Genomic DNA, 10,951 nt, shown 5'->3' with positions numbered 1-10,951 from the left:
CCAGAAACTACTTCAGGCATAAGCATGAGGTTTTTCATAGTTAGATAATAAATAGTAACAACAAGTTCTTCTCTAAGTGGTTTTGCTGAGCATTGATTGTTAAAATGCAGTCAAAACAATAGAAGACATCAGATGCTGTGTGATGACCAGCAGCTATTGGATTGGGCTGTGTGTGTGTGTGTGTGTGTGTGTGTGTGTGTACGTGAGTGCATGTGTGGGTCCACATGCACCCACACACATTGAAGCATTTGTTATGTACGCAGAGACAACTAAGGGTCAGCTTTAGCAGGGAGAGATTCTGCTATTGAACAGGTGGTGCCTGTGACCCTTCGGTCAGTCTGCTGTAGTGAATGTCCTCTTATCTATGGTTATCACAGTGTCCCATGTAAAATCACATTCACTTTTGACAGGAAAGAACATACATTCCTGCTGTGCATTCATAGGAAATAAATATATTTGTTCTGTTTTTACTTGAAGTGACATGTAGTCTCTGAGTTTAAAATTTCTAGCTATATTGTTTCCAGTTGTATTCCTACTGATAAAGATTCTAGATTCAGACCATCACTGCTCTGAAACTTAGGACCTGGGTGTTAATGGGGCTAGAAAGGGAATTTGAACAAAGTAATATATTCTGCATTCAATGTAGAGAAAGGAAATTTTGGGACAAATAATTTAAAAAAACTAGATATATGGGAAAAAAACTTGGTAACAATAACCCAGTATATAAGACAGTAAAAGAGACAGTGATGTATGCTGCTGCTAAGGGGCTTCAGTCATGTCCGACTCTGTGCAATCCCATAGACAGCAGCCCACCAGGCTCCCCCATCCCTGGGATTCTCCAGGCAAGAACACTGGAGTGGGTTGCCATTTCCTTCTCCAATGCATGAAAGTGAAAAGTGAAAGTGAAAAGTGAAAGTGAAGTCCCTCAGTCGTGCCTGACTCTTAGCGACCTCATGGACTGCAGCCTACCAGGGTCCTCCATCCATGGGATTTTCCAGGCAAGAGTACTGAAGTGGGATGCCATTGCCTTCTCCTCACTGATGTATAGAACAGTCTTTTGGACTCTGTGGGAGAGAGAGAGGGTGGGATGATTTGGGAGAATGGCATTGAAACATGTATAATATCATATATGAAACGAGTCGCCAGTCCAGGTTTGATGCACGATACTGGATGCTTGGGGCTGGTGCACTGGGATGACCCAGAGGCATGGTATGGGGAGGGAAGAGGGTGGAGGGTTCAGGATGGGGAACACATGTATACCTGTGGTGGATTCATTTTGATATATGGGAAAACCAATAAATATTGTAAAGTTAAAAAATAAAATAAATAAAATAAAAAAGCAGTATCATATATTTAATCATTGCCTGAGAAAATGTATAATATATATTTTTCTAAAACTTCATTCATATGGAAAAACAAAAATAGTGGATAAGACCAAAGAAACAACCTAGTTTTGGATAAAACATCAGAGACCTTCACTGGATTTACAAGTTAAGTACTTAGGGTTGCGTTAACAATGAGCATCACTCATAAGTATTAACAGTTACAATGTACAACACTCATAAGTATTATTTAAGACATATCATTATTAAGATGTATCAGAGGTGAGTAATTAGGAGATTATACTCCACGTAAACATTTAAAAGGCACACCCTATATTTGACACAAAAATGTATTAATTTCCTTGTTTTCATTTTTCAATATTTTCCATAGAAATATTTTATTGTCTTTACTCAAAAGATGTGAAACACACTAACCTTAATGCCATTTCCGTGGTAGTCAGAAAAACGAGTGGTGTCCAAGACATAGGACTTGCTCAGAATTTTTGTTGATTGAATAATTGATTGCACAAATGATATACATTTTAATGATCCTACTGCATATTTCTCTTTTGCTTAAACACATTGAAAAACATAAAACAGGCAAATGCGTTACTTAGCTGCCATCCTATAAGTCCCTCATGGCGTTAGACTCAGAGTGCTTCTTGGTGTTAGTCTTTGAAAGGCTTCCTTCACTTCCTTGTTCCTCAAGGTGTAGATAACTGGATTCAGAGCAGGCGTGACCACTGTGTACATGAGTGCAGTTGCCTTGTCTGTTTCTGGAGTGTGTGCTGTCTTTGGTTGGAGGTAAGTGAACAAGGCAGTACCATAGAAGAGAGAAACAACCAGGATATGAGATGAGCAAGTGGAGAAAGCTTTGCTTCTGCCAGTGGCTGAAGGGATTCTCAGGATGGTCACCAGAATGCGCACATAGGAGCACAGAATGAGGAGACAGGGGGTCATGATAAAGAGCATGGAGAGAACAAACATCACAATTTCATTGTGGGAGGTATCAACACAAGCTAGTTCCACTACAGGCATGATGTCACAAAAAAAGTGCTGGATCCTTCCTGTTCCACAGAAGGGCAGAGTGAAGATCCATGTGGTCTGGGCTGATTCTACCATGACCCCAGTGGTCCAAGATGCTGCAGCCAATTTCAAACACACACCAGGGCCCATCAGGAGAGAGTAATGCAGAGGGTGGCAAATAGCTACAAAGCGGTCATAAGCCATGGCTGCTAGCAGGCAGCATTCTGTCAGTCCCAAGATGCTAAATACATACATCTGAGCTGCACAGCGTGCCACGCTTATGATCTTGGTCTCCACAAGCAAGTGCACCAGCATCTGAGGCACCACACTAGTGATATAGCACATCTCCAGAAAGGAGAGGTTAACCAGGAAGAAATACATGGGAGTGTGCAAGGAAGGGGTGCCCCAGATCAAGCCAATGATGAGAAGATTTCCTCCCATGGTAAACAAGTATATGGTTAAGAACACAAAGAAGAGCACAGGTTGTAACTCTGCTAGAGAGGAAAATGCTACAAATGTGAAGTGGGTGCAGAGGGACTGGTTTCCACTCATTATAGGCTCAGAGCTAGACATCTGTGGAGAGAGCAGAGGGTGCAGAAGTAACACCTAAAAGCATCCGGTCACCTAGCATAGGTCTCTGTAGAACTTTCTAGGGTCAGTGGTCTGATATGAGACCTAGACACATGTATTCCTTTGCTAAAAGTTTTGAAATGGTTAAGAAAAACCCTTGGAGAAGGAGATGGCAGTCACTCTAGTATTTTTGCTGGAGAAATCCATGGACAGAGGACCCTAGTGGGCTCCAGTCCATACGATTGCAGAGTCAGACATATTGAAGCGACTTAGCATGTATGCATGCACCCAGCATAATTGATCCAGTATTTATTCCCGATTTTGAGTTCTGGAATTTCATAGAAGTTTAGAGAAAACAGCGCCTTTAAATTACATCCTCTCATGATTTCTTTTTACCTTGTTGTTATTCTAATCATATACACAGACTGTTAAGTGTGTGATATATATGAAAGCTTTCTAATTATAAAAGTGTTAGCCACTTCAGTTGTTTTGGACTCTTTGTGACCCCATCGACTGTAGACCACCAAATTCCTCTATTTTTGGAAATCTCCAGGCAAGAATACTGGAGTGAGTTGCCATTCTGTTCTTAGGATATCTTCCTTATCCAGAGATTGTACCCAGGTCTTCGACATCGCAGGGAAAATCTTTACCATGGAGTGTAAAGGAGTCACATAAAAGATAAGTGTAGAGAGTAAATTGCAAAGGTACTATGTTCTGGTCTTCTGAATTCTATAATTTTCCCTTAAATTTACACTAAGCGTTTGAAAGGGTGAATATTTCTAGGCATCTACCTATTCATTTTCTTACATATTTAATCATTTTATTTTAATATGATAAAATCATAACTTGGTAACTAAAATCCATGGAAATCAAAACCACCAGAATGTCCTTTCTATATTCTCAATGTAATTGTACAAAAATTTTAAGTGGGAGAACATACCAAGAACCACAAGAAAAACTTCCGTTTCCTTGTCAGTCTTCTAGACTTCTGACAATTCCCAATTATAACATGGTTATAAAACAGGCCATATTTCTACTCTGACTAGAGACCATAGGGATTGCATCCACTGCACAGTTTAATTTGTCTCAAGAGGAATTTGTTAAAAAACAATGACAAACATTCAATGTAAATTTGGTTTTCATTACTGGAATACATTTCCCAGATACAGTTTATTGCTGTTAGTTACCTCACTTAAATTTCGATGGGTAAATCCCAGTATTTCTAATGGATTTACACCTTGCACTTCAGTTATTGAATTGTATGGCTATTTTCCATAGTAATTTTCTTTAAGTTTCTCAGATGCACAGTGACTGCTCATGTCTTTTTTGATATCAATAGAACCAGCACAAAGTAGACTCTGTAGACCAACGGATAGTATTTAACAGACATTCAAAATTTTGCAGTAATTCTCTTTGAAGTACCCTCAACACCCTCATTATAATTTGATATGCTTATAGCCCTCCTTTCCCATATTGTGTGAGATATAGAAGGAAAATCTACTTCAGAGCCCCAGTTTTGTAGTGAAAAGTGTGAAAGTGAAAGTTATTCAGTCTTGGCCTACTCTTTGTAAACCCATTGACTATACAGTCCATGGAATTCTCCATGCCAGAATACTGGAGTGTATAGCCTCTCCCTTCTCCAAGGGATCTTCCTAACCCAGGAATTGAACTGGGGTCTACTGCATTGCAGGTGGATTCTTTACTAACTGAGCTATCAGGGATGCCAGTGCAATGTTTCTACTGGCCTTGCATCCTCCTCTCTCTGTCATACTTACAGGTAGGTACATGGAGGTGGCTGGGGGAAGTTCTAAATCGTGTGTGTGTGTGTGTGAGTGTGTGTGTTTGAGTGTGTGTGTGTGCGTGCTAATTGCTTAGTTATGTCTGACTCTGTGACCACATGAACTGTAGCTTGCCAGGCTCCTCTGTCCACGGAATTCTCCAAGCAAGAATACAGACAGGCTCTATCTTCTGTCCAAGAATTCTCCAAGCAATTCTCCAATCTGAGGGATTGAACCTGGGTCTCGTGCACTTCAGGCAGATTTCTTCAGGCAGATCTGAGCCACCAGGCAAGTCCTCCTAACTTTTTAGTAACCCAACTATTATTGACTCATTTGCTGTCTTCTTTAGAATTTAAAGAGCCTCCTTCCTTCACCTTTGGTCTATTCTGAAATGGATAAACAAGCAAAGCAATTTCCACTCCATGCATGTCAGATGTTTAAAACAAATAAATACTTGCAATGAATACGTTATCAATTTTATCACATGATTTAAAAAATGCTTTTATACCTTAAGAGAATACAGTGATAAATGTGATATCAGGTTTTATCATTTTGATGATCTGTCGAGACTGTGATTTATAAAGATTTCTGGTATTTAAAATAAGTTTGAACCTTGAAAGTGACGTCACGTAGTCTTAACACAAGGGAATGCTGCTGGGCACGTCTCCAAGAAGCAGGCATATACTGAGAGCATCTCATTGGTATTCACAACTTTCTGTTACTTAAACTAAAGTTCTGAACACATTTTTTCCTTCTATATATTATACAATAGAGCATTATTTGAGATGCTGTTTTCGAGTCTCTCACATTCTTCCAAACCAACCTTTAGTACTGATATATCTCTTGTGATGTGTGTGGAAATTAGTCTTTTAAAGTGTGAACTATGGGAGGAGCTGCTTTGAAACTCAAGCATTAAAATGGCACACAAGTTTGGGAAAGAGATTTCTGCTTTTCTGGGAATTCAGCTTTCTTCTGGAATCCAGGAGAATTGGTGATTCAGAATATCCAGAAACTACTTCAGGCATAAGCATGGGGTTTTGCATAGTTAGATAATAAATAGTAACAGCAAATTCTTCTCTAAGTGGTTTTGCTGAGTGTTTTTTTTTTTTTTTTAATGTAATATTGGGAAGTATTTATTGTTCTGAATAAAAATTTTTAAGAAATTGTTGTTACCTGTGTATCTTGAACACTAAGGTGTTTTAATATGCAGTCAAAACAATAGAAGAGATCAGATGCTGTGTGATGATGGGCAGCTGTTGAATTGGTCTGTGTTTGTGTGTGTGAGTGCACGTGCAGGTCCACATGCACCCACACACATTGAAGCATTTGTTATGTGTGCAGAGACAACTAAGGGTCAGCTTTGGCAGGGAGAGTTTCTGCTATTGAACAGGTTGTGCCTGTGACCCTTTGGTCAGTCTCCTGTAGTGAATGTCCTCTTATCTATGGTTATCACAGTGTCCCATGTATAATCATTCTCACTTCACACCAGGAGAGAACATACATTCATGTTTTTCAGGCACAGAATACCAATATAATTGCTCAGCTTCTACTTGGACAGTGATATTTAATATCTGTGTTTAAAATGTCTAGGTATATTCCTTTCTAGGTATATTCCTATTTAGTCTAGAATGTACTAATATACCTTGTAGATTCAGACCATCAGTGTCCTGAAATTAGGACCTGATTATTTATGGGAATAGAATAGGAATTTGATCAAAGCAGTATACTGTACATTCAATACAGAGGAAAGCAGGAAAATTTGGGACAAAAAAACCCATAATTTAAAAACTAGATAGTGACAAAAAAATTTGAATAACAGTATCATCACTTCATGGGAAATAGGGAAACAGTGGAAACAGTGTCAGACTTTATTTTTGGGGGGTCCAAAATCACTGCAGATGGTGGTTGCAGCCATGAAACTAAAAGATGCTTACTTCTTGGAAGGACCAACCTAGATAGCGTATTAAAAAGCAGAGACATTACTTTGCCAACAATGGTCCGTCTAGTCAAGGCTATGGTTTTTCCAATAGTCATGTATGGATGTGAGAGTTGGACTATGAAGAAAGCTGAACGCCGAAGAATTGATGCTTTTGAACTGTGGTTTTGGAGAAGACTCTTGAGAGTCCCTTGGACTGCAAGGAGATCCAACCAGTCCATTCTAAAGGAGATCAGTCCTGGGTGTTCATTAGAAGGACTGATGCTAAAGCTGAAACTCCAATACTTTGGCCACCTCATGCAAAGAGTTGACTCATTGGAAAAGACCCTGATGCTGGGAGGGATTTGGGGCAGGAGGAGAAGGGGACGACAGAAGATGAGATGGCTGGATGGCATCACCGACTCAATGGACATGAGTTTGAGTAAACTCTGGGAGTTGGTGATGAACACGGAGGCCTGGCATGCTGCGATTCATGGGGTCACAAAGAGTTGGACACTATTGAGCGACTGAACTGAACTGAATCATACTTTCATCATTGCCCTAGGTGACATGTAATATATGTTTCTTTAAATCTTCATTTGTATGAAAACTCAAAAGATGAGTGGATAATGCCATATAAACAAGCTAGTTTTGTATAATAAGTCAGAATCCTTCACTGGATTTACAAGTTAAATACTTAGAGTTTTTAAGGGTACAACACTCGTCAGTATGTATTATTGTGTTCAGTTGCTGAGTCCTGTCCGACTCTTTGTGACCCCATGGACTGCAGCATGCCATGCTTCCCTGTCCTTCACCATCTCTTGGATGATTATTTAATACCTCATTATTAGGGTGTATCAGAGGTGAGTAAGTATGGGAGGGTACTCCACTTAAGCTCTTGAATGACAGCATCCTATATTTAGCACTAAAATATATTAATTTTTTTTCATTTTTATTTTTTAGCATTTTCCACTGGAGAAATATTTTCTTTCATCAAAAAATGTGAAACACACTAAACTTAATCCTGTTACCATGGTAGTCAGGAAAAATCGAGTAGTTCCCAGGAGGTACTCAGTAATTTTGTTGATTGAATATTGTTGATTGAACACAGGATATATACTTTAATGATCCTACTACACATTTCTCTTTTTAATTTTTTTTTTATTTAATTTTGGCTGTGCTGAATCCTTGTTGCTGCGTGGGCAATTCTGTAGTTGTGGCAAGCGGGTCTTAATCTCCAGTTGTGCATGGGTTTCTCATTGCAGTGACCTCTCTTGTGGCAGACCACGGGCTCCAGGGCATGTGGGCTTCAGAATTTGTGGCGTGTGGGCTCAGTAGTTGTGGCTCCATAACCATAGTTGTGGTGTCAGGCTTAGCTGCTCTACAGAAAGTGGGATCTTCCTGAAAGAGGGATGGAACCAGTGTCTCCTTTGTTGGCAAGTAAACTCTTCACCACAGAGTCACTAGGAAAGCCCCATACTTTTCTTTTGCTTGCACATATATAAAAACATAGAAGACGTCCATGTGTTTCTTGGTTGTGATCCTGTAAGTACTTTATGCCACTTGTCTAACAGTATTCCTCATTGTTAGGCTTTGAAAGGCTTCCTTCACTTCCTTGTTCCTCAAGGTGTAGATAACTGGATTCAGAGCAGCTGTGTGCATGAGTGCAGTTGCTGTGTCTGTTTCTGGAGTGTGTGCAGCCTTTGGTAGGAGGTAGGTGAACAAGGAAAGCCATAAAGAGAGAAACAACCAGGATATGAGAAGAGCAAGTGGAGAAAGCTTTGCTTCTGCCAGTGGCTGAAAGGATTCTCAAGACTGTCACCATAATGCGCACTTAGGAGCACAGAATGAGGAGATGGGCTAAGAATAAAAAGCACAGAGACAGCAGACATCACAATCACATTGTGGGAGATATCAACATGAGCCAGTTTTAGTACAGGCATGATGTCACAAAAAAAGTCCCTCTGCACCCACTTCACATTTGTAGCAATTTCCTCTCTAGCAGAGTTACAATCTGTGCTCTTCATTGTGTTCTTAACCATGTACTTGATTGGTTGAATCCATGGATGCAAATGCTGCAGCAGACACGGAGGTAAGACTGTAAGGTGTACAAGGATTTTTGACTGCTGACAGAGAGGAGGCAATGGTCATTCTCTCTCATATTGTTCGAGAGTCAATTGTATATGGTTGTATGTAGGATATTTGAAAGTCAAAAGTCCTCTTTTTTAAGTTAAACTTTTAATTTTGTATTGTAGTATAGCCAGTTAGCAATGCTGTGACAGTTTCAGGTAGAAAGCCAAGGGACTCAAATCATACATATACATGTATCCATTCTCCTTCTATATCCCCTCCCATCCAGGCTGCCACATAACATTGAGCACTGTGCTATACTAGGTCCTTACTGGTTATCCATTTAAAATATAGCAGTGTGTACCTGTCCATCCCCAACTCCCTAACCATCCCTTCGCCTGTCCTCATCCACAACTATGAGTTCATTCTCTGAGTCTGTTTCTGCTTTATAAATAAGTTTGTTTGTAACACATCTTCTTAGATTCTGCATATAAGGAATGTCATATGATGTTTCTGCTTCTTGGTCTGACTTACTTCACTCAGTATGACAATCCTCTAGGTCCATTCAAAATCCTTTCTTAATGCTTCTTTACATCTGATTTTGACCCAAATAATTTGGTAAAAGGTCACAACATTTGGCGATATAGTGACCATATGAGAATGAGCCCTACCAGCAATACAAAATATGGACTTTAAGTCTCACGATGATTTCTTGTATCCTTCTTTAACCCCTTAGAAAATGAGCTTGTGAGTGGTCTTGAAAACAAAAGACTTGGGATGAAAGAGTAAATCATGGAAAACAGTATTTCCTAAGGAGAAAAAGGATTATTTAAGGAAGAAGTGACTAAGTGTGCCAAATATTTGTGAAAAGTTGAGAAAAAATAGCTTTGAGTTATCTATTAATTTTCAGCTACACAGTGGCCATTGGAAACTTCAGAAAAAAGTTTCTGAGAGAGAGATAAGAGGGAAAACCAGATTCAAGTTATATATGGATAGAGAGAAGTTGAGACATGAAAAAAAAAACAAGAAACAACATGTTGGAAACATTTGGCCATGAAAGGGAGGAGAAACACAGGGTGATTTATATCTAGAGAAAATAAAAGATAAGACAAGATTATTTATAATTGTTGTTTGATATGTCTTCAAGATGGAGAATTAGAAGTCTACTTAATAGCTGTTGTGAAGGAGTTGTACTAAATAAAGTAGCTCCCCATCTCCCCTGCACACACATTTTGAAAATAGAATAATGTAACCTTAATTTTAGGGTTATTTTAGTTTCAATATTATTGTTGTTAGAGAACAGGGAGGCCTGTGGAATAGAGGGAAGGGACGGTTGATCTGTGTGACTGGCACATTTTTTAAGCTTGCCATCTAATACGATTGTGGTTGTGTCATCCATTACTAATTGCAATAGTAACTTCAGAGATCACCAAACAGGTCACCATAAGAAACTTAATAATGAAAAAGTCTGAGATATTGTGAAAATAACCAAAATATGACAGAGACACAACTTGAGGAAATGATGTTGGAAAAAATGATGCTGATAGACTTGTTCAGAGCACAATTGCCCCAAATCTTTAATTTCTAAAAAATCCAGTATCTGCAAAGTGGCTATACAAGCACACCTAAAATTAGGTGTGGATCTAGTATATGGTATCCTAGATCCTCAGAATTTACTCATCTTTTAACTGAAAGTTTATATCCTTTGACTAGCATCTCTTCATTCCTACCACCCATATCCTGCCTCTGGAAATTATTTCTGTTTCTATAAATTTGGCTTTTTTAGATTCCACATATAAGTGATATCATATCTTGTTTGTACCTTGTTAAAGGCTCTGAGCCAAACTTTGCAGATAAACTTCCTGAATTCCAGAACCAACCACAGAAATTGTAAGATAATGAATATATATTGCTGTTTTAAGTATTGAGGTATGCAGTTGCATGTTGTTGTTGTTCAGTTGCTCACTCGTGTTCAACTCTTTAGAACCCCATGAACTGCAGCATGCCAGGCTTCCCTGTCCTTCAACATCTCCTGGAGATTGCTCAGACTCATGACCATTGAGTCGGTGATGCCATCTAACCATTTCATCCTCTGTTGTCCCCTTTTCCTCCTGCCTTCAATCTTTCCCAGCATCAGGGCCTTTTCTAATGAGTCTGCTCTTTCCATCAGGTGGCCAAAGTTTTGGAGCTTCAGCTTCAGCATCAGCCCTTCCAATGAATAAATATTCAGGACTGATTTCCTTTAGGATTGAGTAGTTTGATCTCTTTGC

At 39.2% G+C, this 10,951-nt stretch overlaps 1 protein-coding gene across 1 annotated transcript; it reads right to left on the bottom strand.

Moving 5' to 3' along the window:
• Window positions 1-1,958: 1,958 nt before the first annotated feature.
• LOC133248728 (olfactory receptor 10C1-like) lies at window positions 1,959-2,921 on the bottom strand. Its single transcript, XM_061419054.1, has one exon. The coding sequence runs from the start codon at window positions 2,919-2,921 to the stop codon at window positions 1,959-1,961; it is 963 nt and encodes a 320-aa protein (XP_061275038.1).
• Window positions 2,922-10,951: the final 8,030 nt, after the last annotated feature.

This window comes from Bos javanicus, chromosome 5 (assembly GCF_032452875.1).
Source record: "Bos javanicus breed banteng chromosome 5, ARS-OSU_banteng_1.0, whole genome shotgun sequence".
Classification (NCBI taxonomy): Eukaryota; Metazoa; Chordata; class Mammalia; order Artiodactyla; family Bovidae; genus Bos; species Bos javanicus.
Note: the sequence above shows the minus strand (reverse complement) of the source record. Positions and strands in the feature narration are given on the sequence as shown.

Bases quoted from the DNA above. Each gene is read 5' to 3' on its own strand.
- LOC133248728 (XM_061419054.1), bottom strand. From the start codon at position 2,921: ATGTCTAGCTCTGAGCCTATAATGAGTGGAAACCAGTCCCTCTGCACC.